Raw genomic sequence first — 27484 nt, 5'->3', positions numbered from 1 at the left:
TGGTTACACACAGACACATGGATGGAGGCACTCACTCCCACATCAACCCATGTATGTATACATCTATCTCAAATTTCTCTTTCTTTATTGCAAGTCTTCACCATGAATATGCCTCATTAGGGCTTGGCCAGTTGTTGCTCAGATTACTGACGTGATGGACTCTGTTTAATTAGATTTTTATTTGTAATGTGTTGGAGTGGAGTCAGGAAAGGGTTCTGTAGGCAGCAGATCAACCTCATCTGTGAGAGGACTGAGATAGAGAACTGGCAAACTGCAGGGTGATTTATACAGCTACTGAAAAAACATGCCACCCCCTTAGTTCTGCTTTGTTCTCCTGTGTGCTGATTGCAGCTACTTCACTGAATGTTAGAATTAAGGGAACCTGTGGGGTCAGTGTCAGTAAAACCACTGAGCACATGAGAAGCCTCCCTTTGAGGCCAGGTGGCCACAGCCTTGGAGGGTGTGCTCTGTGTGACAGAACTGTGGGGAGGTGCAGGGGGAGCTTCTCAGCTGCTGCTTTGCCTTACCTGCCAAGACCTCACAAAAACCAGAACAGCTCCCTGGACTGGGACAGCAGCAAACACGTCTCTGAGTCTTGTGACATGCCACATCAGGATCAAAGTCCTTCCCAAACTCTTCTCACTGCTGTTATCTGCAGTGGACCTTGGAATCTTTTTTTTTTCTTTCCCCTAATGCAATTAAGATGAAGCAATATTTCTCTTTTAAATCTTTCCTCTGGACTTGTTCTTTCTGCTGGGACCACAGGGAGCTGGTCAGTAATTAATAGTGTCATCAAAATGCCCTAATGGCTCCTGTGCAGGTTCCCAGGAAGGTGTGAATTTACACTGTTAATAACGTACACTGATAGATTTTTTCCATAGAATTTCATTTTTCCATCCTGGTATTTATTCTGGTACAAGATTCTTATTACAATTGATGTTGAAAGCTGACTAAGATAATCTTCCCAAAGAGGTGCTTGCCTTTTGAAGCAGGAGGTGACAGAGAAGGACCCACCAGTCAAACCTCAGTGGTTTGGTTACACTGCTCTCCTGCACTTGGCTGTCCTTAGGAAGGAGTGGCTGTTCTGTGTTGGGTTCAGAAACACCAGGTAAAGCAGATACACAACACAGAGGGCTGCAGTGGGGCCACATCTGGTTCCTTGAAGCATTTCTGCTTCCATTCTCTTCTTTCCGTGTACGAGAGAACCACACAGGCAGGAACTGTCCTTGGTTTGTGCACGGGGGAAAATCGTCCTGAACTTCTCAGCTGTGAGATGGAGCTGTGTGTCACACCCCCAGAGAAGTGGGCAGCACTCTCCAATTAAATGAGGAAAGTTCCTCACCTAGTGTGCATGGGGCAACTGGAGCTGTCTGTAATGTTTGTGTGGTTTGTGCAGGCTCAGTGAGCTCGGAGAGAGATGGGATCATGATTTCTGCCAGGTAACCCCAGTCTAGTAACTCTTATTAGAGCCCACAAATAAACATTTTTCTCCTTGTTGCAACACAGAACTGAGCCAGCTGGAATACCAGTGAGTATTCAGGAGCTTCTAATCTCATGTTAGAAATAAATCATATCTGCCCCAGAACTTCTGTCTGGAATTAGCTACTTACACGAGGCATAACCTTGCTGATAACTAATACTGTTATCATGACTCAACTAAAGTTTACTCTGGCTCTCTTTTGGTTCTAGTACATCAATAATTAGGGCTGTTCTGAGCCAGCTCATTGCAGCGGGATTTGGGTGAGGAGCTGTGTTTGTAAAACAAACTTGTCCTTGTGCAGAAGCCAGAATCCCACAGAAACCCCGTCTGCCTTACTCAGGTGGTTCTAATCTGAAATAATTACTTGGATAAACAGTTTCTGCCTGACACCTTTAGCAGATTTCCCATGGGATCTTACATAACCTCTGTCCTTTATGAGAATATTGTAGTATCTGTGGAAAAGGTCATGGGATTCATCCACCCTATTTCTAAACTGCTCTAATGGGAAGTCCTCATTTAGTATTGAAACAATAAACCCCACACGATACTTAGCAGTGTCATTCAGCTGTGACTCAGCTAAAATGCCATATATGAATGTGGGCTTTCAGAACATTCCAGAGAAGTAACTTCCTTCTGTCCGAAGCTCCAGTTTTCTCTGGGACTTGTTTCTCTCCCAGGCAGTGTCAGGCAGTCCCTGCACCCAGTGCTTCAGGCAGAGGGAACTGTCCCCTGGCTCCCAGGGTGGGGGGTCACTGGGCACCAGTTCACAAGCTGTGCCTGCTTCCTGAGCCCTCCTTCCCCCTGCCCTCACCCGAGGGCCAGCCAGGGTGGCCTCAGGATGGAGCTCTTGCTTAGCTCTGAGGAATTTACACCATAAGGGGAGAATCCAACCTATTGATTTTAGTGCTGTGTGAAAGAGATTAGGCAGTCAAAGCACAGACTTTTCCAGGGCAGCAGAATATTGGCTTTCCTTTGGAAATGAGAGGAGCACATTGGCTGAAATGCTCCTTCCTCTCAGTAATTCCTCTTGGTCACAGCTGCTTGTAGAGGGCTGGGCAGTGAGAGATCTGCTGTGACCCCCTGCATGGGCAGGGCCCAGCCCAACCAGAGAGCACCCAGCTCAGCACCAGTCCCTTCCCAGACTGTGGGACAGGGGCTTTGGCTGTGGCCTCAGGTTGCCTTTTGCTTATTTACTTCACTTTTTTTTCCCTCTTCTTCCCCTTGGCAGCTGTTACTTAAGACCAGCTGGGAGGAAATTGGTATCAGTCTGGATAGATTTAATTGTAGTCAAGATTCCTCTCCTCCTGAGGAATCTCCTTCCCTACGCCCTTAGTTCCTCCCTTCTAGCCTTCTTTGGAGAAGGGGTTCCTGGGGAATACCTGAATTTGTGTCCTGCATGAGTGCTGCTTCTCCTTAGATGCTGCTTCTGCTTCTCTGCTGCCTGAATGCTGGTACCCAGTGATTTCCTAGGCTGCCTGCCACAGCTCCTCTGCCTGTAAGTCATTTGTGGGTTTCTTGTTGTTCTGGAAATGTTAATATCAACGTTTTAACAGCTTCAGTCCTCAAAGTTTGTGCTGCTCAGAGATCCAGGTCTGTCAGTGCTGCTGTGAGCAGAAGGAAGGGAGGATGAGTACTCACTGATCAGAAATGAGTCTTTTCCTGTTAGATTCCCAGGAGAGCACCAAGTCTCTCTGCCCTTGAGTCTTGTGGTGCTCTGAGGAACATGAGCACTGTGTGATTTGGGAAGGTATTTGTGTCTCTGGGAGGAGCTGTGAGCTGTGGCCTTGCTGATGGGCCAGGTACAAACCCTGGGCAGAACTGGGAACTCCTGGGGGATGTGGCAGATCAGGCAGTGTGAGCCTCCCCTCGTGGTGTCCCACTGTGGCAGGAAGAGGCTTGTAAACATTTTACATTATTATAAATAGCCTCACTAATGAGGTAAGCTTGTGTACTTAGTCTAAAACTATCATTTGTGTCCTGGGAGAAAGGTTAGAACAAACAGAGGGGCTGCTGCAGGCAGAGCTGGGAGAAGCAGCCTCAGACTGTGGAGGGTTTCCTTTGGAGTAGCTGGGAAACAGCATTTGGAGCTGGTGAGGGGTGGAAGCAGGGCTGAGGTACAATATTTATAACCACTTGATTTTTACTTTGGGGTCTCTGATGGGACAAAGTCCCCAGCACACAGTGCAGGACAGAGCACACAGTGCTCCAGCTGATCCCAGGGAATGCATTAGAAGCAGCAGGTGGTTATGAATTAGGAAGCTTCCCTGCAGCTCTGGAGAGCTTTTGCCACTGACCAGAGGCAGTAAATTCATGAGTAACTGTTCTCACCAATCCTCTCTCTGTTTCCCCTCTCCTCCTTGCAGGCAGTGTTGATAAATCAGTCACCAGATGCGATATCAGAAAACTTTTATACAAGTTTTTAATAAAAAAAATTCAACAAAAATATATATCATCAGGCATTTTATGCAATGCATACATTCTTTATATCTGCAGGTACAGATAAATAACAGAAGGCAAAACCAAATATTTTGCTTATCTTTGGCCATTAACCAATAATCACCCCCAAAGAGATATTACAGGGTTAAAGGATAATAGACTGAGTCTGTAAACGTCTCTCACTACAGACACAGTATCAGGCAATAATACAGTAGTCAGATTTTCAGAAATGTAGGGAAATAGTTCTTTAACACTGCCCAATACTGAAATTTCACCTGGTTTGCTGCTCTGGAGCATAAGGCCTTCAGCTGACACAGGCACAGTCCTGGGTTACATTAGATACTCCCCAGCCCTCACTGACCTTCTTCCCTTGGCCACTGTCCTAGTTGTGGGGGCTGGGACCAGTTTATCACTGTGGGTATAACCAAAACTGTGTATTCTACCCCCTCTCTGTCATTTCTGAGGGACTGGTAATAAATGCATTGTTTGCAGCAGCTGCCCAGGTACAAGCTGGGTGTTAAAGAAACCCTGCGAGGCAGGGGAGTGTTTCTTTGTCTTCACTCCAACAACCAGCTGTGACAACCCCCCTCCAGACCCAGCCTGAGGGGTCAGCTCTGCTACTGGGACATACTGGACTGGCATAACAGGCAGCTGCAACACCCAGACCATCAAAGAGGCCAAAAACATCCCCTGACTGACAGAGTTAAATCCCCCATTGTGAACTTCCCTGGGTGGGGGAGGCACTGGGCATTCCCACCTGAACCTGAGCATGTACAGACTTTGGGTTTTGGGACTTCTGGCACCACTCCTCAGATGCAGAGGAGGACCAGAACTCCAACAGGACTGCAGCTGCCACTCTCAGCAGGACTGTGACCATCATCTGACCAACAGGTTTCCTTTCCTTTTACTTTGCTCCCAGGGGGCCCTGTGGTGCTCAGCACAGGGGCCATCAAACACCATTCTGTTCTTGTCCCAGGGTGCTGGGTTACACACCTCTCTTTGTGGGTTAAAACCATTTTATTTATTGTAATCTTTCTAGTAAATTGTAACTCTGACTTGTAATCCTTCTTGAGCTGGGTTCATTTCTCCCACAGGTTTCCTTTTAAACCAGCACACACACACTGCTCTACAAAGCCAAGCTGTACCTCCTCACAAAGAAACTAGCACAAAGTCTGACCTGGGGCTCAGCTTCCTGAACCCCAACCAATGTACAAAAGGAACCTTAACTGCTCTGTAAGTCAGTATTTTCCTACCTCGATGTCCCAGAATAACAGTTTTCCTTCCACTTACAGCACAGATGCATCATGGCTCTACCAAAGCAATATATACATGAGACATGAAACATCAGAGAAGCAATTTTTAAAGGTACAATGATAACATGTAGCAGCTTATGTCTATATATGTACATGTTTTCACAGTTATATTTTAGAAAATTGAGAACACCAGGAATACTTCTACTGTGTTTTCTATAAATAGTAAAAAAAATTACCTGTCAGGCATTTTGATAAAATAGTATTTAGGTTATCACTTTAAATAGCTCTTGAAAACCTGTAGAGTTTTAAGCTTAAAGGCTGTACAGTTTGAGGATTCTGTGAAGTGTCTGTAGCCAGTTTCAGCAGCTGGGCCACCTGCCAGCTGGAATTGGAGTTTTTTTCTTCTTTTCCAAACATCAGATCTGGTAGCAAAGGAACTCCAGCACCTTGGGTGGGACGGGCAGGCTGCTGACGTGGCGGGTGGGCATGACCCTGCGGATGGCCACGCGGCAGAGGTGCTGCAGGCTGGGCACCTGCCGCGGCGCGGCCCAGAAGTGCAGGCTGCCATCCTGGGTCCTGCACCAACACAGACAAACCCACAGCCATCACTCCTCAGAATGAGCTCACCCAGCACCCACCCTCACACGCATTTCTAGGCAGGGCACTTGCTGTTACTCCCTTCCAGCTGTTCCACTCCCATTTACACCAAATGCCAGCTCTTATTTTAAGCTACAGCAGCACAATAAGCAACTTGTCTATGCAACAGGCCTGCACAGATCTCCCAGCAGTTCCTGCCCCTGGCTATCTGATGGCTTCTTCCAGCCCACATGTTTTGGGTCTCTCTCGTATTTATTTTCAAAGATAAGAAAGGAGTTTATCAGCTTATTGATTTTACTGCTATTCCAGGCATGCTTAAAAAAATAGTACCAGTCAGAAGCACCGAGTTGCAAGTCACGACTGAAGAGTTTTAGAACACTTAGCCACTGTTTTCAACCTTTTGTGTTATCTTATTATTTTAGAAAGGAAACCAAAGTCTATACTTGCCCTGCAGCGAGAACACTGCCATCAGTAGAGAAAGTACAGCAGAGCCCGTTGTTCAGAGGTGCAACTTGTACAGGGTATTCTTCATCAATTCTCCAGAACCTCACCATTCTGAGAGGGAGGGACAAGGTAGGAAGTTACTGGAGTAGGTATTTAATTCTGTTTGATATTATCTCTGATGCTGCACAAGAAACTAGTCTGAAGCACAACTCAGGGAATTTTTATGAATATTTTAATAGGCATACACAGTGTTTCAGGTCTGGCCTGAAATGCTCTGATTTCTTCTTTCCTGATAAATACCTTGCTCTGTACTTTTTCAATTAAAAAAAAGACTGCCTTCAGTAACAGAAAGCAATACCTGAACTACAGATTTAGACAATTTCTCAAGTGTCACGTACGCTAGGAATTCCCAACAATGCTTGTCAATTAAAAAAATAAACCCTCCTGAAGACAGTTGAATACCCTTGCTGTCATGTTGAGAAAACAGCTCACATTCTTAAAACACAGTCCTTCAGGATACCACTCCTGATGGTCACAGAGCTGAATCCAAATCACAGGACACTTTTCCCTTTGCTTTGGAATTTACTTCTGTCCACAAGACTTGTCTGCATTAACAACTCCATTTACAATCCCTCTTAGTTGTTTTCAGCTGTTGCACACTGAAGTTGTTCAGATCATCTACTCTGTACCTAACTAATGACTTCTACACTCAAAATCAGTGTTACCACACACCAGACAGCTCGTCAGCTTTTCCCAGGAGTGCCAGAAGTCAGTTCTCAGTTGAAGCAGCCCAGCCCTGGCAGTGTTCAGTGCAGAGCCCGGGGTCTGACAGCCCTCCCCACACTCACCTGTCGTCGGCCAGGCTGGCCACGTGCAGCCCGTCGGGGCTGAAGGACACCGAGCGCACCCAGCGATCGTTGGCACCGCCCGCGAAGATCGGCGTGGGAGCAGGGAACAGGTGCCTGGGGACAGAGAGAGACACAGCTGGGGGGTGGGAGCAGGGAACAGGTGCCTGGGGACAGAGAGAGACACAGCTGGGGGGTGGGAGCAGGGAACAGGTGCCTGGGGACAGAGAGAGACACAGCTGGGGGGTGGGAGCAGGGAACAGGTGCCTGGGGACAGAGAGAGACACAGCTGGGGGGTGGGAGCAGGGAACAGGTGCCTGGGGACAGAGACACAGGGCAGGGTCCCCTCAGCCACGGCAGGGAGAGAAATGGGTGGAACATGAAGCTACTAAACTACTGAACTGGGAATTCAGGAGTGGAGACTGAACTCCGTGTCTGTCACAGCTCTCAACACTCAGCTTTGTTGAAGGTGCCTGAGTTAGTACACTGGAAGTACCAGTGCTGTAAATTCTCTCTCAGATGGAAGAACAACCTCCAGTCTCTGCCACTTCAGGGTTTCCATCAGCCCCTGCTCTTTCCCAAGTCCAATCATCAGTTACATATGGAAACCCATTGATTTTCATCTACACTCTGGGAGAAAGTGTCCAGGTTTGACTGCTTTACTCACCCAAACTCCATGAGAATAACTCCAATATGTGGATCCCAGACATAGACTCGAGTATCATAAGATGCAGTAGCCAGTAATGCTCCATCAGGAGAGAACTCACAAGCTACAACATCATTGTGATGTCCTTCGAGTTTCCGTAACATGGAGTATTTATCCATATCCCAGAGGAAAACCTGCAATTAAATAAGCTGATGTTATAGCTCTGCTCAGAGAGGCAATGCAGCATTTAATTTGTTTTTTAAGTATAACTAATCTTATTTAGGATTATATTAAAATCAGGTATTATGAATTACTACAATTAAGAAATATGCTCAGTGTCATACTCAGATTAAAATCAAGGGGTTTTTTTAAAAAATAATTAAAGCAGACATGCAAGTTCTAACTCAAGTTTGTTAAATGTTATTATCAAAATAAGCCAAAATATAAGATAAAGGCAACACAATTTAACCATGTAGCTTACTGAAATTCATGTATTACAAAACTATTTTATTAAAATATGCAGAAATAAATAGGGTTAAACTCTACAGTCCCCTCTTTTCAGTAACTACCAAAATTTTAAGAAATATACAGACAGAAAATGTAAGGTTAACATATTGTTACTCCAGTGGCATCCCTTTAAGATCACTTGTTTACAATTGCTTGGATCACCAACGTCAGCCTAGGAAGAGAAACAGATACTGCAAGCAAAAAGAATTTTCACAGCCAAAAATTATGTCTTTGGCAAAACAACAGGGAAGTCTAACCACATTATTAGAAAGAATTTAGGCATTTTAAATCAACAGCAACAAACAACATTAATATTACAATTTACCCAGCTAATTGCACAGTGTATTATAAGACTTGATAAAATATTACAGTACTCTGGGATTTTACATGCAGTTGTACATTATATATAATCAGAATAGAGACTGTGCAGAATTACTTAATAGGAACTATCCATGTACTGCAGTGTGATTTTATAGGAATGTAAGTCTTTAACAAAAGCTGTTATGTCCCTCCAAGAGCTCATTTCAGGGACCCTGATTTCCCCCTCCCCCCAACAGTTTTACCACACAGGTTAAATTCTGACATCTTGGATAAATTTACGTTTGACCAAAGCAAGCACAGCCTTAGTGCCTCCCACACTTCCTAAAACTGAACCGTTTTACACTCGGTCATAAACGTGTTGACCGATTTTTTCCGAGGAGCCCCCAACATTCCACAACACTGGGAACTAGGTTTGAGGAGTCAGTGTGTTTCACTGCTGTGAAAATTATCAAAAACAAAAAAAGGAAAGCAAGCAAGCAAGCAGACAGTGGACATGGACCAGCACCTGCGTACGTACAGGACCCCTTGCAGCCGAGGGCAAGGTTACTTCGTCCTACGGTCCCGGCCCGGGCTGGCGGCCAGGCATGGGCATGCCCCTCTCTAACAGCACTGTGCTCCCAGAGGGGCAGCTTAACTCAATCACACCAATATTGCTGCCACCACCTGTGACAGGGAAAGCAAGAAGCTTATGGAAAACACACAGCCTACAGACAGCAACGTCCACCCCCCCTCTGCTCCAGCTACAGAGCCAAACCCCAGAGCTCAGCTGTTCTCCAGCAGATCTGCACTGGGAACTCAGGGATGGAACACATCTGAGCGCTCATCCAGACAAGTGGGTTGGGCCTTTCACTCCACTGAACTACCTACAGAGCCCCTGGAACCAGGAATCCCCCTTTCTTGTTTGCCCTAATTCTTGGGTGCCAAGAGTAGCTCATGGCACAGCTGCACTGCCTTCAGTTCTCTGGCAGGGCATTAGGATGGGATGGAAACAAAACTAGTGTGCTGCTCCTCCTTCTAACTCTTGTGCCATTGGTGTGGGAAAACAGGGAGAAACACTTTTGTTCAGCAGGAGATACCCTGACTGGCTCAGACTTTGAAAAGTCCTTATTGAGCAGGAAATAGAAAGCATCAAATCAAAATAGTTTTATGCATTAATCTAAGTATCTTTTAACACTGGCAGCTTTAGCTGTCTTTGGTCTCTGCCATGACCCCATGCAGATGTGCAGACCTATTTCTCAAAGAACACTTACAGCCTCTTCTACTAAAAGCAGTGCAAGTTTCATTCACAAATCAGGGTCTCAGTGCACCATTTGCCAGTCTAATTTCATGCACTTTTACATCATCAAACATTAGAAGTTCATGACACCGAGCACAAGCTTAATGTTATTTAGATTTCAAATGATTATGCACACAATTCAGGAGATTTAAGGAACAAGAAACTCTGACACATACTGCCTTACTAGCTCCAACAGAGCAGAGGATGGAGGAGTCTGGTGAGAATGCACAGCCATACACCCAGTTCTGATGGCCTCTCAACACCTTCATCATATTTCCTAAAAAGAAAGATGCTGCTGTAAGAATTGGTTTAATATTACAAAATTCAGATTGAAAAGCTTTTCCAAATTAGTTATTCCTTTGTAAAATTTTGTACTGTTTTTCCAAACATCTTGCAGAGTCATTGTACACAGAAACAAGAATCCTGTGATGCAGCCTCTAAATCCCATGTCCCTGTTCAGAAAGTCACTTCATGCACTCTTAACTTAGCCCAGTCCCCGATTCTCCCTTCAGGGTACACACAGATAAAGAATTCCAAGAGAGTGTAGAGTGGGTGACTAACAGAGCTACACTCATTATTTAAGCAATCCTGACCAAACTGAGTTTACAGCAATAAAAGAGGCAAGTACACAGATATTTCTCCCGGGTTTTAGAGCAGATAAACTGAGCACGAACCATCATCTTTCAGGTCCCACACCCGCAGGGTTTTGTCTCTGGATGCAGACACTAAAATCAGGCTGCCATCAGGGGCAAAGGTTAAGTCTCTGACAACTTCCGTGTGGTCCATCAGGTTCAGGAGGAGTTTTCCTGTTACATGAGAACACCACAATTTAACATGGACTGTACTGATACAAACACTGAATACAAAATTACAGCACATGAAGACAATTTTCATTGCAGAAATGCTCCCTAGGGTGAGCAGCACGTGAATCCCTTCACTCCCCTGGATCAAGAGGTAACTCCCTGAAAAGCCAGAAGATCTGTACACTAGAACCTCAGAAATAAAGCAAGACTTGGCTCTTGACAGACATTCCAGTTCTAAGCTTCAATTTACAAGATAACAGAAAATTACTCAATAGTCATGAATTTTTTTAAAGCTGAGGAGTTCCCTCCAGCTCAGCAGCTGTGCTGCCAGCGAAGCTGAGAGTCCCTACGTTCAGATGCAGTCTTTTTGAGTTGAACAATTATTAACTTTTTAGAAAAGGAAAAGGTCCTCATCACCATAAAGCAGCAGCTTCATGCTTTGAAAGTTTCCTTCGAAAGTATGGTAAAACTAGGAAGATTTTAGAGTAACCAACCAATGTATGTATGCACACATTTAACCATTTTGCATCTTCCACCACTCACATCTCAAAGCATGACCTGCATCTCTTGTTCCTCTGGCAGGTTTTGATTACTTTTGGTTGCAGGAGCTCATGCTTTTTTTAGATTATTTAACTTGTACTCAAGTTTCAGTTCCCAAGTACAATTCTGTAACCAATTCCTTCTGTGGATTAATGGCATTACACCAAGTGTGTGCTGGCACTTCAGTGTGACGAGGAGCGCTTGGGAAATGCTCCCTGGGACACGGTGGGATTGCCTGGGTGTCCTGTGCCTGGCCAGGAGCTGGACTCCACGATCCTCGTGTGTCCCTTGCAGCCCAGGCTGTCCTGACTGCACACCCACCTGTGTAGACATCCCAGATCTTGATGCGGCCGTTGCTGAGGCCCGTGGCCAGGAGCAGCTGGTCCTGCCCGAACTTGAAGCGGTGCCACTCGATGTTGACGCAGCGGCTCCGCTTCTCCGGCACCGAGGAGCCGAAGGCCAAGCTCCACACGATGTCCCCGCAGTCCAGGATGTGCTCACAGGGCTTGTTCTTCTGCCCACTCTCACTGCTCTGCCTCGGGAGCCTGCTGCTGGCAGGGTTTGCACCATTCTTGGTGCCGTGCAGCAAACTGTGAACACACAGACAATACAGAAACACAGCAGAAGTTATCCTGAATGGCAAACATTTCTTAAAGATGTAATGAAACCTCTGAGCTCTCATAATGTACATCTCTGAGACCCATAATGGGGCATTTTTACTTTAAAATTATAAATGCGGTTTTTTTCTTATAAGTGTGAAAAATTACCAGCACCTGGAAATCTTCCTACATAATATAATACTAATATTTTGTACTCATTTTTATCTCTGTCGAGAGCAAGATATTAACTTAACCCACTGTGAAAGCTAACAGGTTTAAAGCATTTATAGAAAAATGAGTCACAAAAATTTCTAAGACTTTCTGCTAAATGAGCAAGTTCCCTGCAATTCCCTTTTATGTGTTAAAACCTGGGAAGAGATACTGAGGTCAGGACATGGAAAATATTAACCACCCCAAGAAGGTGGGTGGAAAAGGGTCAGGAAAATGTAACCAGGTACAGAACTGTAGTGGTTGGTTACCAACTTCACTGAAATGCAACCTGCAAGTGCCAGTGAACTGTGTTTTGGAACTTCACCTGCATTCTAACACAGATGATAAGGAAAGAGGTCTGCCTTTAAGTAAATTCCTAAAAGGTAAAACCAAACAGCTTTGTGATAGGAAATTTAAAGGGCCAGATCTGCCCAGGTCTATAACTTCCCTTTTCATTCAAACTTCCTCTTACTTTAGGGCATCTGAAACTACTAATAAATCCCTCCTCCACAGACTTTGTGAGGCTGCAATAGTTGATGCTCTTGCTGGCCACAGAGGAAGAGATGAAATAACAGCTGTTACTTTAAGGAAGTAGCTTTTCCCCAAGGTGCCAAGCCTAAAAAGCCAGTCTATGCATTTTAATCCATTGAAACCCATGTCCTGATTGTAAATTGTTCCGTTTTTCAGGTGCATTAGAAGCCACAGAGGTTTGCCTTACAAGTTACTGAGGCACTGTGCCCAGGGGACCAGCTTCACTATGCGGTGTCCCTGCGACCACGCCAGGTACGAGCCATCGGGAGCGAACGCGACCGTCCAGTTCTCCCGCCCACACTTCTTGTCGAAGGGAGCCGTGGGGGCGAGGAGCTCTCCTACCGTGCGGGACCGTGCTGGGGGAACAAAGGGGAAAGGCAGCTGAGAAAAAGGCAGCGCGTTACAGCGGCGACACGGGAACCAGGCAGTGCCTCAGCCCGCTTCTGCTGCGCGCCATTTAAAGTCATCGAGAGCCGGGGCTTATGTCACTGAGGAACCGATCCCAGGGCTGAGCCCGGGCTGCCAAAGCCATCGAGTCACTGGGGAGAAACACGGGGCGTTGGACGCCTGCTTGTGCTGCGGGTGATGCCGCACGCCGGGATCATCGGCCCCGCATCCCGGGATCATCGGCCCCGCATCCCGGGATCATCGCTAGCGCACCCCGGGATCATCGGCCCCGCATCCCGGGATCATCGCTAGCGCACCCCGGGATCATCGCTAGCGCACCCCGGGATCATCGGTACCGCATCCCGGGATCATCGGTACCGCATCCCGGGATCATCGCTAGCGCACCTCGGGATCATCGGTACCGCATCCCTGGACCATCGGCACCGCACCCCGGGATCATCGGCCCCGCATCCCGGGATCATCGGTACCGCATCCCTGGACCATCGGCACCGCACCCCGGGATCATCGGCACCGCACCCCGGGATCATCGGCACCGCATCCCGGGATCATCGGCACCGCATCCCTGGACCATCGGTACCGCACCCCCGAGTCGGCCCCGCCGCCCCCGCGCGCTCCCACGGCCGGGCCGGGAAAGGCTCCATGTGCCGCGATCCCGCCCGTCCCCGGCGGGCAGCGCCGTGTGAGCCCCGCCCGAGCCCGGGCCGGGCCGCGCTGCCCCCGCGCCCCCGGCCCGCTCACCGATGAGCTTCTCGTTGACACTCGGGGGAAAGCTGGCCATGGACGGGCGGCCTGCGGGGCGGCGGCGCTGCGGCGGGACCGGCGGCTGGCGGCGGCGAAGATGGCGGCGGGGAGGCGGCGGGGCGGGGCGGGGGCCGGGCCGGGGACGCTCCGCCCGGGGCCGGGCTGGGGCTGCGGGCAGCGGCTCTGCCCGCCCGGCCCTGCCCGCCCGACCCCCGGGCTGCGGGCAGCGGCTCTGCCCGCCCGGCCCTGCCCGCCCGGACCCGGCTCTGCCCGCCCGGCCCTGCCCCGCAGTTCTGTGCCCGGCCCGGCCGTGCCGCTGTCCCGGTTCCCGGTGTGACCCCCCGCCCGCACCCCCGTCCCTCCTGTCCGCGGCAGCGGCACCCGCAGGTACAGCCCGAGCCCCGCCCGCGCCAACAGAGGAGTCACATTTAAACAACACAAGGGACTAAATCTGTAGTGACCTGGCTCCCCCAAAACGTGGAGGTTCAGAGTACAGCAAAGAACCACAGTGAACACCACCCCCCCCCCATATTGCAATCAAAAGGTGGTTTCTAGCTGCTGTAGTGGGGATGTACTGAGGGGGTTGTGTTCAGAGGCTACTGACTCCTCAAATGGGATAAGAAGTGTTCTTATATTGCCTAAATGCCAGACCAGCAGCAGAGAATGTTCCTAGCACAGAGAGAGATTGTCTACACTATCTTTTAAGGCAGGTTGTGACATCCCTGATGTCTGTTTGACCACGGGACTGCAGGGTGACACGTAAACCAAAAAATATGCAAACACTTATACGACTGCATTGTGGAATGTGTGTAGGACAGAGATGTGAGCACTTAATTTCATCTGCCCTAACCAGGGGCTGGAAGAGTCTCAGGACTTTCCTACCCTTTGATATTTCTTTATAGTTCAGCATCTACATCCAGCAAGAGCTTGTTTATGATAAAATTTTGAATTTGCTGTTAATGTTGTCCACAAACAACTTGGAGAAAGAGACGCTGAGGCCACCTCGGTCTCTGAGTGATTTGTATTAACATCTCTGTCCTCTGCTTTCTCCTTCCTTTTTTTCTCCTTTTGCATATCTAAGTTCTGCCCCTCCTCTAGAAAAAGTGACTCTTCCTTGCTCTGTCTGGACTTCAGAGAAGCACCCAGCAGGATAATTAACTGCAGATCATGACTGTGATTTCATTCCAAAGCAGTGGCCTCGCTGGCAGACGCTGCAATAGCCATCGGGATGAGCTATTCAGCAGCAGCCAGGAATCACCCCTGGCTGAGCAAGGCCAGTGAAGCTTTTTTAACCCGGGTAGTGACACAATGTCAAAGAAAGGAGCAGGAAGAGGTCTGGAATATTTTCGGTGATTCAAACACTAGCACGGATTAACAGGGGTTTGTATAAACTCCCTCAGCCCATCGTAGCATTAGTTTGACACAGCATAACCCTGTTCCTGCTCTATCCATCCTCCTCTGCCCGCAGAGGGAAGAGCCCTGAGCGGCTCTGAGCACCTCATCTCTTGGCACAAGGCAGATTTGTAGCCAGTGAATATTGTGAAATGCTGCTGGGAGTTGCTTCTGAGCTGGGAGTGTTTGAGCCAGGCCAGCCCCTGGCTGAGGGGGCTCACAGAGGTTTCTCCTGAGGGTCTGAGCCTCCCACAGAGCCAGCACAAGGCTGAGTTCTGTTTGCTGACCTTGGGGCTGTTACAGCCAGAGAACCAGAGCTTTGCAGGGGTGTTACCAGCTTGCTGCCTTCCTTGCTTTTTTTTTTAAGAAAAGTATTTTGCAATTTATTATTTCTTTATGTCTCTGTGTTCCTGTAAGTACTGCCCCAACAGTTGGTGTTTCTTCCCCAGTGTGCATTCTGCACATTAGCACAGTAGATTTAAGGCCGGAAGAGGTGATTAGGTCATTTAGTCTGCTTTTTATACAGAGGAATATATTTTAATCTAAATTCACACACCTTCAAACAGTGAGGATTTCCAGCCTTTTTACAACCCTGGGATCCAGCCAAGTCTGTTGGGTTCTGTTTGCTGTCCTGGTGTGGGTTGTACAGACAAACCTCCGGGAGTCTGATCAGCACAGTGAGTGTAAAACACAGAAAAGGACTAGAAAAGCCCAGGGGGCTTTCTAAGGCCCACTAGTTATGTTCCTCCTCCTCACAGCTGTCATTCTATAAAGCACTCCTGACAAATTAGGAACAGTTAGGGCCAGTCACACCAAGTCCAAGGTAGGTGATCTGTGCAATAGTACCTGCATCTCGGAGGTCTGGCTGTCATTAAAAATTATGCTATTTTTAGTCTACACTGTTAATAATTCACAAGCTCCTGTTTGTTTTGAGAACCTTCTTGAGATGGAGAAAGTTCAGCCTGAGTTTGTGGAGGCAAAAGAGAAGGTGAAAAGAAAAACAAGAATGGAAGAAAGAGAGGGGAAAGAGGTTGAAGAGGAAAAGGGATTGCAGTGAGGAGAATGATGAGCAGCAGAGAAGCTAGAGAAGTGCTGTCAGGAGTTGGACTTCAGTGACCCTTGTGGGTCCCTTCCAGCTTAGGATATTCTGTTATTGATGTACATCTGGTACCTCAGGGGTTAATCTGTAAAGGTCTGCTAAAAGAGTGTGCTGTGGAAAAGCTGCAGATGGAATATCAGAGAGACTATGGAATTTTGTCTCTGCATTCTTTTGGTCTCGTTGGGATTTTATAATTTTGGGAGCATGTCTTTGGGTATAATAAATAGAGCAGATGGCTCAGTGTGGGGGGGGAATTGAGAGCTTCCATGATGAGTAGCTGCACTAGAATAAGGGAGAGAGAAGTTTGAGGTTATTCCTTTTAGGTTCAAACCATTCCTTCTCTCTAAGCCAGCCATGGATGCCTTGTAAGGGAGCTGCTTCCAGAAACATCTGTGCTAAATTTACCCACTGAGGGTACAAGAGGCCTTATCTCAGATGGCTGAAGGTCACACTCAGAGCTTCGAGCTGTCCTAAGCAAGGGCAGTAGAGAAGGTTCCCTGTGTTACAGAGGAAGCAGGTCAGGCTCCCTTGAGCTCACTGTAGCCACACCCCAATGTATGCCAGCATAACCTCCAATATCCACACAGCTACTTCACTTCTTTAAAAAATCCTTTCTAATACTTACTGGGTTTGTGTGTTCCTCTTCAGCCTGTGTTTCCTCTGAGCTCAGCTGCCAGGGAAGGTGTCCAGGCCCTGTGCCAGGATGCTCCAGCACCTTGGCTGCGCCGTTCCCTGCAATGGGAAGGGACTTCCTTTTCCACTGGGCAGTGAAAATTGGTACTGAGCTGGTCAGTGTTCCTTTGGTTTCAATTCCCTCACTCTGCTCTGTAAGTACATCTGAATATTTACAAAGGTGCAAGACCCTAAGTCTGTCATTATAACCAGGGTTCAAAATATACCAAAGGATTATGTGAACAGAGGGAAAACCAATGGCACGGAGGGTGTCATTGTAAATGCCAATAAATCATCTATAAATTCAATTATAGAAAAGCAAGTTGAGTTTAACAGGAACAATGACTGAGACAGACTCCCTGCATTCTGTAGAGCAGATCAATGAAATGATCAGAACAGAGGAAGGAGACATGTCGGGGAATTACGGGCTGTGTGTGGCAGCTTCTGCCTGGAAACAGCCAGGGCTGCATTCCTGCTGCGGGCAGTTGGGAAAGAGCAGGTTGTTTATAGATAAAGAGTGTTTGCTCCCAGATCAGAGATGGGCCTGAGCTGGCGTGGAACTGAGCTTCAAAATATTTGGGTGGCTTGTATGTAGGCCTGTTGCTACAGGGAACACGTGCAGAGGGCTACAGAGAAGGTGAAGAATCTGAGAAATGGAGGTTCTTTGAAGGTGGAGGTTGGACAAGAGAATTTCTAAAGATCCTGCCTAGCCCCATCTTGTTGGGCTGTAAAAATGCTGGAAATAGGTGAGGAGAGAACTCAGGAACTCCCCTCTGTGTTACACTGAGGATGTGCAGCCATGTTTGCCCCGTGGGAGAGTGAGGCTGGTGTACAGGAGCTTCAGCAGCACAGAGCCCACTGTGCTGTTTGACTGCCCCACGCCACAGGCTTTGTTTCCTTCTGTCTGTTCCTAAGCAGCCCTGGGTACAGAGCACCAGAGCCGTGCCTGCTGTAATTCACCTCCTGCCTCACCCTCCTCTCCACCCCAGCATCACGGCTGGCTCTGATCAGCCGGGGGGTCACTCAGTGAGTCTGAGAGCTCTTAAGGGAAGGCCCTGCCCTCTGCATTAACGTAATTGCAGGTTATTTGTGAGATTCCTTGCACGGCTTTGCTTCCTGAAGGTCTGGCACAGAAATCCGGTTTGTAATTTGAGCCCTAACAGCGGCTGGGTGTAATTATGGGCTCCATTATCCCGGCAGCGCTGGAGCACAGAAAGTAAAAGCTCACTGTTGCCACTGGCCCTGGAAATGCACCCGTGGGTAGCTCACACTGCCCTTCGTGGGCTCTGTGCACACAGGCAGGACTTGGGGTTCTCTGGAGCCTGCTCTGTGCTGCTCACAAATGTTTCCTGAAAGAGCCTGGCGGGATTTCTGGTTACACCCTCGCTGTAGCTCTCCTGAAGGCACAGATTGCACACAAAATGTGTAACAAATAAGCCTTGACAATGGCAGTAGGTTCCCTACTAAAGCAAAGCAGGATTTGGGGGGAGCATAATTGACTTTTCTGCCAGATGTCATAAACGGGGGGATGAGCTGATGTGCTCAGACCTATGGACACGTGGATCAGCTGCAGGGCAAAGGGAATGGTGACTGAACATGGTGTCTCATGGCAGCTGCAGGCTGGGAATGGCTCTGGGAACACTCTGGTCACCAGAGTCCAAACGGGAAAGGCCACTGGGAAGTAAAAACAAAGGACAGAGAGTACAGTCCTGCAAGACCTGAAGTGTAAGCCAGTACCCAGACATCTCCTAATTCAGGACCACTGGGGCCATTGCAGGTGTGCACTGTGGAACTTGGGCTGTAGATCCTGCTGTTCCCTCAGCAGATTGTCCCAGAGCTGCCGTGGCAGGGGCGGTGCTGGGGGTGGCACCAGGGCTGTGCCGTGCCTGCACCTCTGCCTGGCTCCTTGCTTCAGGGGACAGCACTGATCCAAAGGATCTGGGTGCAGGGGGAGCCCTCACAAGTGCCTGCAATGCAAACAGCACATGGTGTAGTGAGGGCTGGGTTACACAACCTGGGTGGAAGGTGATAAATCCTCCACGCGCAGGCCGGGCAGACTCACTCCCACTCATCCACAGCTGTGCAGCTTCTAATCTTTACTCTGCAATTGAGTCTCTTCCATGCTCCTGGGTTAAAGCCTTCCAGCTCCCACATGGCTCAATCAAGGCCCTTTTTTGGGCTGGTTTTGAAGGTTGTCTTGCCATGACTGTGTCAAGAAAGGGTGTATTTTTTTAAATTTAAATTGAGATTCATATATGGAAGGAAAAGATGAATTGACCACTTCAATCCTGCCAGTCCAACAGAAGCAAATATTTTAAGTGCAATTCCATTACAGGATTAAGCTGCAGGAAGCTCGTGTGCTTCACAGCTGTAACCTTTTCCTTTCTTCCTGAGCCTGGAAGCGTTGCCCTCTTGCCTCCTTTCTGTTGGAGCTGGCTTTTCCTGTCACACTGCATACTCTGACAGAGCTTGGCAGTTTGCCCTGCCCTTGGCAGCTCTGGAATGCATTTTTGCTGTTTCTCAATCTCTGTTAGGACTGTGAGTAAGGCAGAGGTGGTGTCTTTGTTGCACTGCTGCTTTGAAGTCACATGATGATATTTAGGAAATCTGTGGACCTGCAGCACAGCAAAATTACAGCACAATGAAAAAGGAGTCCAAAAATGCAAAGCAGGTTAGTGAGTGCCCAGGTCCTTAAAGGGTTAGGTTCAAGTTTAGGGCAAGAAGAGCTACTAGTGGCCAGGAGTTTAGTTCTCCAACATTGTTATTGCCCATGTGGCTAGATAATTTAAAAAATAAATAAACAGGAAAGACTGGATCTACGTTTGGATACCAGCTGAGGGCTCTGTGCTGCTCAGCATTATTTGGAAGCCCAGCAAACCAGCACAAGTTTTATCCCCAGGACACTGCCAGGGACCATCCATTCAAACCACTGGGTGTCTACTGCAAATGAGCTTTTTGAAAATTTTGTTTTAGAAAAGCCTGAGTGGGCTTAGGCAGCAGTTGCAGTTCAATAGGGCAGCATAAGCTAATGGCATGAGTCATGGGGAGGAAACAGAGCTGCAGTTGGGGAACACTGTTCAGTAACAAAGAGTCTTTATGTTCCTAAATTCATACGGGCTGACACGAGGCTTACAGAGAGGCTGTTTAAGGAGCAGAAAGCTCAGTTCTGTTCTTGACATTCTCCCTGTTCTTAAAGACTCACATTTCCATCAGATACTTCCCTCTCCCTCCTCAGTCCCTGTCCTACACCTGAGTTTTTAGGAAGACAGAGGCACAAAAAAAGGTGATCTCTGGTGCCCAAGCTCATCCAGAGGCATTTCTGCCCTCTGCACAGCAACTGTGTTCAAAGCAAGCTAAAAGACCAGTCCAGATACACCTCCTGTGGATGTTGCAGGTCTGTGCTAGCAAGTGATTCAGTCAGTAAATGCTGTTTCTGCCCCAGCCATTTGGTCAGTGCTGAACTAGCAGGGTGCAGGATGAATGCTGTGCTGTCAGCAGGGCTTAGGCCTTTGGACACTCAACAAAAGACATACTTGATGGATGTGCTGATGGCACTGACCCCAAATCCTGGCTCTGAGGCCATGTGGTTGTAATCTAAAATCAGCTGATCTAACTGAGAAATAATTCCACTGAAGTTAATGGGAACTGTGTCAGGGAAAAAAGTATCAGTCCTGTATTGTGCAAGTTGTGACTGGTTTTAATTCCACAGGTCACCTGAGGGATGGGCATTCACTGCTGCTTGTTGGGTAGGTCTGTTTGGGGGGGAGTGGCCTTTGGGAGCTGATCACGAGGCACTGGAGACAAGCACTCAAACAAGTATAATGGGGTTTTATGGAGAATCCTGCATTGCTTCCAGTGGAAACACTGCAGGATGCAAGGGAGGGGGGACTGGGAGCAGGCTGAGAGCTCCTCTTGCTGACCCTGTTGTGTGATAAACGAGCAAGGAACCAGAATGGCAGGGAGGGGAAGCGATAACCTCGAATTATCCTCTGGGGCAATGTTCTAATCTAGGCTGAGCTGATTACTCATCCAGAACAATTAAAATACTGCTTTATAATAATTAAGTAACTTAACCACTGCAATGACTGTAGTATGTGGGGAAGGCATTGCTCACTGGGGAAGGGAAAAGTAGATACACAAAGTGATGTCATTCCTCTGAAGCCTTTAGAACATGCACAGGTACACTGGGAGTGATTGTGATCAAACAAACTTCAGCTGGGGCTCGACAAAGAGCTCCTTTATAGCTCCAAGGCACTGATGGGGCTGTGTCCCTTTCCAGTGCACAGCATCAGCCTCTTGTTTCTGAAAATCCTCTGGTCCATTAAGTGCAATTAGAATATCTGAGCTCTTCTGAGGCCTTGATAATGGACTATTTTTTTAATCAGATCAAGTATCAGGGATTAAACTCCTGGTGTTTTGCATCCAAATGAGATTTCTGCTGGAACAGAAATATTTGCACTTAGAATTGATTGTATGAAAAAACGTGCTACAATTTGAATGATCCTTTGATGATTGGACTTTCTGGGATAGAAGTTCCAGTGTGAGTATTTTGTATGGAATCTGTAATTTCTCTGAAGTATAATCCATCATTCTGTGATTACCATTAATTTAGTCAGATAATTTGCTTGCTCTGTTCTTGTTTGACAGCTCCTGTTGCAATCAGGGAGGAATTGGGAAGCAGAGAACATGAGAGAGAACCTGTGGCTTACTGTTCAAGGAAAAGTTTCTTCCCATTTGAAATGTCCCCAGCACGTGCCGGGTAAGTCAGTGAGACACGTCAGAGAGAGAACACAAAGCCACCACTCATTTATGGAACAAAAGAAATACGGGCTGTTTTCTCTAGTGGTTCGAACATGAGGGATTTTAGCGGGCTCTATTGCCCTCTGATGGACAAATCCATGGAGCGATGGCCTCGGAGCCCTTGCAGAAGGGGGGAAACGCTCCAATGCCTCAGTGCAGGAAGAGCTGCAGCGCTGCCAGGGAGGCCCCGCAGCTTCCCTCGGGAGCCTGCCCGCTCCCAGATTAGATTTAAGGCGTTTGTAGTTTAGAAGTATTAAGTCACCTCTTACCAAACACTTGGCAGATCCTTTCCTTCCTCCCTTCCTTCCTCATTTATTTAAGTTTGTTTGTTTAGCTTCTCTTAAGAACAGTAGGAAAATATTTTTGCCCCTGATCCCAGTTCCTGCAGAATGACACCCGGTTCGTCAGGAGCTCGGGTCAAACCTGTGCCTTGCAGAGGAATGCCTCCAGGAGGGATGGGAGGTTTCTGGACCAAGGCTGATACACAGAAATTAAAAAGTATCACTCAGCATATTTGAGCCACTGCTGGAGTGTTTGAGAAATGCTGGTGAAAACGAGAAAGCAGGATGGGGGGAATGGAGAGAAGAAATCGAGGGATGAAACAGAGGCTTCAGGGAGTGGGAGGAAAAAAAAGATGGGTTAATAAATAATTTGAGTTGAAAACACAAAGTAGAAAAATGCAGATGATAAAGATGTGGGAGGGGAAAAATCCATATTCTCTGTAAAGAAGCCAAGAGAAGTGTTACCTCAGAGAGCCAGTTCAGGTGTAATAGCAGAGGGGCCCAGACCTCCTGGGTACATTGTAGGTGATGTCCCGAAATTACCTGAATTTGAAAGGGTAAAATGCATCAGAAAGGCAGGAAATGCTTAAGGGCTTCTACGTTTGAAGGAGACTTTATTGGACACAGGACCAGCACCTTCACTCTGGAGCCAAGGACAAAGTGTGAGCTGAGAATTCCTGTGGGTTTTCCTGCAGACCTGGCCCGATCCTTCCCTCTGTGTGCCTTGACCTTCTCATCAGCCTCCTCGTCCTCTTACTCAGGCAAAAAGCAGAAGCACCAGAACACCTCCAAGGAAGTGATTCAAGGGGCACCTTTGGCTTTGACTAGAAACCCTGGTGGCTGGAAACTTCCCACGGGGGACTCTTCCCACACAGATACATTTCCAGCTCACACTTCTGTGGCTCGAAACCTCTGCTGAGAGGGAGCAGAGACATGGCAGGGACTTCCCTCTGCCACGTGGCTCCTACCACTCGTGCCACTTCCACAGCTACAACGGGAAATTTTTAGCAAGGACAAGCCAGTGGCATTCACACCAAAGCCTGACAACACTGTGTGGAGACCTTGGGCTGCAATTTCTTATTTTAGTTCACATAGGAGCTTGAGGAAGTGCATTAAGAAGCTCTTGCCAAAGTGTCTTTAAAAAATCCACCCAAATAACCAAGAAGCATGGGATTATCAGGAGCTGCTAAAGAAATGGTGCCACATCTGGGAGTTATCTGGAGCCAGGAACTTGGAGTGGTTTATCTTCCAACAATACCTGACTGGCTGTTACAGACTGTCCCATCTCTGCCTGTGGGAGGGCAGAATCAGGGGGGATTTCATGTACCCACAGGCAGGGTCTGGCACAAAAATTAATAGCAGAGATATTGTGGAGTTTTTAGGACAGCAGATCACTTCTGGGATATTGGGTCTTTGATCCAAATATTGGCTGGAATTTTCCAAAGAGTTTGGGGAAACATTATGAGAATTTCCAAAATCACCACTCAGCCCCTGAAGTTTTCCCCCCATCTAAAATCTGGGAATACTACAGCAAGTCATGTTTGCTTTTAGGGAACAGATTTGTTTTGGGAAAAACACTACCAGAAACGGGAAGAAGCACTGCTGGTTTTGTTTAGTAAGTTTTGAAGGGAAGAAATGGCCTGTCCTTTTCTACCTCAGTCAGGAGTTTCCAGGATGCTTCTCTCTGATCTAATCTTATCACCCTGATTTCTTTCTGGCATTTTGGGACATGTTTTTCGTGACTATATCAGTCAGCTGAAGCCCTTTCCTGCCCCTGCATGAATTATTATTGTTTGGATTTTGGCAGAACATAGAGATCCCTCTGAAGATTGTGGCTGAATTGGCTCCATGGAGTTTATTCCTGCTTGATTTCTGTGGGGTATTGATGGGAAATATATAAACAGCTGAGAAAGGAGATGTGACAAGTCTATGGGGAAGGGCCCAGCAGGGCAGTTCTGCCTCCAGCAGGGAGACCCAGCCCTCGGGTTTAATAATAATAAACAATCCTGGGTGAGATCTTTGCTGCCCTGAACCCGCTGGGTGTTTTGTGTTCATCTCTGTGTGTTTGTTTGTGGTTTGTGTTCCTTGCTGCCTTTACACTCCTGTGACAAAGCCTGGACTCTGATCCCGGGGACACAGCTGGTGTTGGCCCTGCCCCAGGTGCCCTCCAGGAAAACCTGCAGGAGCTCCTGGGGAACAGAGCCCTGGGCCCATCCTGTGTTCCAGAGTCTGAGGGAACCGTTCACCTGCTCAGGGGGGATGTTGGGGAGTGTAACAAGTGCTCATGAACCGTGAGGTGATGCCAGTGCTTGGTGGAGCCTTTCCCTGTGCCAGGCACAGACACGGGCAGGAAATGTTCCCAGGGGAAGCTTCACCCACAGCCACCCCAGGGGAGATTCTGACAATGAACCAGATACCTACACAGGCTGTGCAGGTCTGGTTTGGGCATGAGGATGGATAATCAGCACAGAGGGGTCTTTTCTAGAACACAAGGCAACATTTAGCTTTAAAACCCTTTTTGAAGGATAATAGTGCTGGCCACTCCACTGCCCTGGGAGGCAGAGGGATCGATAGCTTTACACCACAGCCAGCACTGCCCCCAGCAAATGGCTGGTACAGACCCCAGAGCACTGTGTCTGTCAGGGTGCTCTGCATTTCCTGACACACAGAACCACACGCTGCGCAGGCAGAGACCACTGTTTATTCTTCGACCAGTTAATTGGGCTTTTTCTTAAATAAAATGTTTGCAATTTATTTTCATCTTTTTATAAAACACCTTTTCTTTGAATATTTGCTGTGACTCAAGTTCCTGGATGCTCATCCTTTAAATCCCAATTACAGGAATTTCATTGCTCTTTATTTACAGGGAAAGTTAACTCAGAATATGTTTGATATGGCTATTGCTGCTAATAATTTATATGTTCTACAGTAACAGCAAGAGTCTGCAAGTCACATCGAGGCCCTGGTTGAGTGAGGAAACAGAAAGTCCATTTTCTCCTGCAGTTCTTCACTGCACATTTGCCAATTTTAAATCCAGAGCCCTCACCTTGAGCTGCATCTTTATTTATATCGTCAGGACTTCAGTGTGACTGTAGCCGGAAAGAACATTATTCTGTGCTTCTGTCTACCCAGAAGGAAAACAAATTAACATTCCCAAGAAGGAAAGCGGATGTTTATTTGTGTGTTATCCGTGTCTCCTGCTTTGTGAGTCACGGAGCGAACACGGAGCGGTGGGACCGGGCTGGGGACGCTCGGCCTGGAGTCACTGCCCGGGCTCTGCTGCCTTGGAGCGGAACGCTGGAATAAGCTGATTTATAGAAATGGCCTTTTTAATGTTTAGAAGGTAAAACACAACTGTACCTTGCAGCCTGTGGCAGAAGAACTGTGGATGATCTGGCGAGCACAGCGGTTCGGGCTGAGCCGAAAGGCTGGGTCAGGGTGGGTGTGGGGAGGTGAGGCACTCCCGGACACCCGGGACAGGGGACAGAAGCGGGGTGTGCGGGGGTTGCTGGGTAGGGGATTTCACGGGACACTTTAGGAGCCCGTTCCCGTGTGCGGGGCGGTCACGGGCGGTCAGTGCCAGGGGACCCCCGCTGCCCTCACGGACACCCCCGCTGCCCTCACGGACACCCCCGCCCCTCACGGGGACAGCCCCGCCCCTCACAAAACAAGCCCCGCCCCCCGCAGGGCCCGCCCCCTGGCCCCCGCCTCCCGCCCTGCCCCTCCCGCGGCGCAGGCGCTGCGCAGGCGCAGGGCCGGGCGGCCGCGGGCGGGGGCGGTGCGCAGGCGCAGAGCGCGCTCGGAGTGCCCCGGGCGCGGCGGCGGGGGCGGCGCGCGCTCCCGCTTCCGGTGAGGTGTCATGGCGGGCCCCGCGCGCTGAGGGCCCGACCCCGACCCCGCCCGCCGGACCCGCCGCTCCCCGGGCGGGCGCGGCGGGACATGGCGGCGCACAAGCCCGTGGAGTGGGTGCAGGCCGTGGTGAACCGCTTCGACGAGCAGGTAGCGGGGGCGGCGCCGGGGCCGCGGGCAGGGCCGAGCGGGCCGGGGGCGGGCGGCGGGGGAGCGGCCCCGCTCCCGGGCCGGGGGCGGCGGGGCAGCGCCGGTCCTGCCGCCTCCCGGCCGTGCCGGGCCCGGGGCCGCGCGGCCCCGCGCCCTTTGTGCCGGGCGGGCCGGGCGGGGCCGGCGCTGCCCCTCAGCAGCTCCTGCCGCACGGGGGGCCCGGCCCGGCCCGGCCCCGGCGGCTCCGCGGCCGTCCCTGTGCCCGGAGTGCCCGGAGGGGTGGCCCGGCTTCCACCTCCCCGGGTGTCTCTGCTTTCCAGACAGCCCTGTGACACTTGCGCCGTGTGGCCCCTCAGGGAGGGGGGAGGCCCCGAGAGGCAGGTCCCGGGGGGCTCAGGCGCTGCCGCGGCGGCTCTGCCCGTTCCCCTCTGCCCCGGGGAATGTCGGTGTGGAACCCCAGCCCCGTGCCAGGCTCAGCGGGGCGAGCAGGGCGTTCCAGCCAGGGCTATCGCAGTGATGGGCAGTTAATTCTCTTTGCAAAAGTCAGTTCTAGTGGTCTGGGGAAAGATGTTGTGAATGGAAAGAAGAGGGATTTGTTGGCCTTAGACTTTATATTTCCCTTATCCACCAGCAGGAACTCCTTACTGGGATTAGGGGTTGACTCCTGATGGGGCTCAGCCCGGTGCCTGCACACGGCATTCCCACTCCCGAGGTGCTTTCCCGACCTGTGGGAACCCTGTTAAGGCTGAGCCCTCAGTTCCTGTGTTGTCTGTCTCGTTTTGCCACCCTGTGAGTGCAGCCTTTGTGTCTCACCAGGCCCAGCTCTGGGAGACCCTGCTCGGTGTAAATCCCTCAAACCCAGGGAGCTGCTTCTCCCCACTGAGCCCTGTTCCTGTGCTGCTCCTGTCCCTCAGTGCTCTGGGCACCCACCCTGCACCAGCGTGGGGCCTGGGGCGAGGAAAACAAGCTGCTCCTTTGTACGTTTATGTTAAAGCTGCTGTAAATGAAGTTCATTTTGAAAAGGAAAAACTTTGGCATTAAAACGAGGCAGATTTTTTTGAATACACTGTGGGAATATTTGCACAGTTACCTTATTCCCCCCCTTATCTTGAGTCATAGATCATTTTTTCCATAAGCTTAAAAAACATGGGACTGATTATGCTTCTAATAATGCAAGAAAACGTTTCTTTGTGTACTGGTGTTAAAAGGCCCTGGTTTTTCTCCTCTGCTTTGTTATGTATAGTGTGGAATTGGGCTTGCCAAAATCTCTTAGGAGTTACAAGCTTCTTAAACCAGAATTATTTTTCTGTACCTTTTCTGGGATGATTACAGATAGATGTAGGGGAGGAATCCCCTCTGGGTAGAAAGAAAGCTGTTCTTATTTTTCAGGTGCTGAAATACTGGGGTTGCAGTGATAATGCACATCAAATACATTATAGACAGTCAGAGTCATGGAATGATATCAGAATATACTGAATATCTGCACGTTATTTCAGAGGTGATAATGCAGGTTTGAGGTTTTGCATCCCGTGTCTGCCCTAAATGCAGGACCCCTGGATTCAGCACCAAGGGAGCCACTGCCTGTCCTGTCATCAGTGTTTGAG

The 27484-nt window shown here is 48.9% G+C and overlaps 2 protein-coding genes and 1 long non-coding RNA gene across 9 annotated transcripts in view; 2 read left to right on the top strand and 1 right to left on the bottom strand.

Moving 5' to 3' along the window:
- Positions 1-3876: 3876 nt before the first annotated feature.
- Positions 3877-13790, bottom strand: WSB1 (WD repeat and SOCS box containing 1). Its single transcript, XM_064678150.1, has 9 exons — positions 13635-13790; positions 12676-12844; positions 11470-11738; positions 10480-10611; positions 9982-10082; positions 7723-7895; positions 7059-7172; positions 6214-6321; positions 3877-5745 (listed from the first exon to the last, which is right to left on the bottom strand). Exons 1-9 carry the CDS (start codon positions 13672-13674, stop codon positions 5586-5588), a joined length of 1266 nt encoding a protein of 421 aa, XP_064534220.1. The 5' UTR covers positions 13675-13790; the 3' UTR covers positions 3877-5585.
- A 55-nt stretch (positions 13791-13845) lies between these two features.
- LOC135425648 (uncharacterized) lies at positions 13846-23935 on the top strand. Of its 2 annotated transcripts, none has more exons than XR_010435683.1 (3): positions 13846-14024; positions 21448-21559; positions 22490-23935. It is a non-coding gene; the product is annotated as an uncharacterized LOC135425648 (long non-coding RNA). The 2 variants fall into 2 exon arrangements; XR_010435682.1 differs by having other exon boundaries at positions 13848-15017.
- Positions 23936-25700: 1765 nt separating this feature from the next.
- The window catches only part of NF1 (neurofibromin 1), a 79020-nt gene continuing 77236 nt past the window's right edge, over positions 25701-27484 (top strand). For 3 of the 6 annotated variants that reach the window (XM_064678133.1, XM_064678134.1, XM_064678131.1), the window contains exon 1: positions 25708-25880. In XM_064678133.1, coding sequence (XP_064534203.1) covers positions 25821-25880 — 60 coding nt within the window. In that variant the 5' untranslated portion in view covers positions 25708-25820. Of the gene's footprint in view, positions 25881-27484 lie in introns of all 6 variants that reach the window. The other 3 variants (XM_064678135.1, XM_064678132.1, XM_064678136.1) reach the window with 2 other exon arrangements.

Source organism: Pseudopipra pipra, chromosome 21 (genome assembly GCF_036250125.1).
Source record: "Pseudopipra pipra isolate bDixPip1 chromosome 21, bDixPip1.hap1, whole genome shotgun sequence".
In the NCBI taxonomy this organism is placed as follows: domain Eukaryota; kingdom Metazoa; phylum Chordata; class Aves; order Passeriformes; family Pipridae; genus Pseudopipra; species Pseudopipra pipra.
Note: the sequence above shows the minus strand (reverse complement) of the source record. Positions and strands in the feature narration are given on the sequence as shown.

Coding starts and splice junctions, on each gene's coding strand:
- WSB1 (XM_064678150.1), bottom strand. CDS start 13,674: ATGGCCAGCTTTCCCCCGAGTGTCAACGAGAAGCTCATCG. Junction 11,739..12,675: donor GCACAGTGCCTCAGTAACTT/GTAAGGCAAACC, acceptor GTGTGTTCACAG/TTTGCTGCACGGCACCAAGA. Junction 5,746..6,213: donor GGCAGTGTTCTCGCTGCAGG/GCAAGTATAGAC, acceptor GTGTTGGTGCAG/GACCCAGGATGGCAGCCTGC.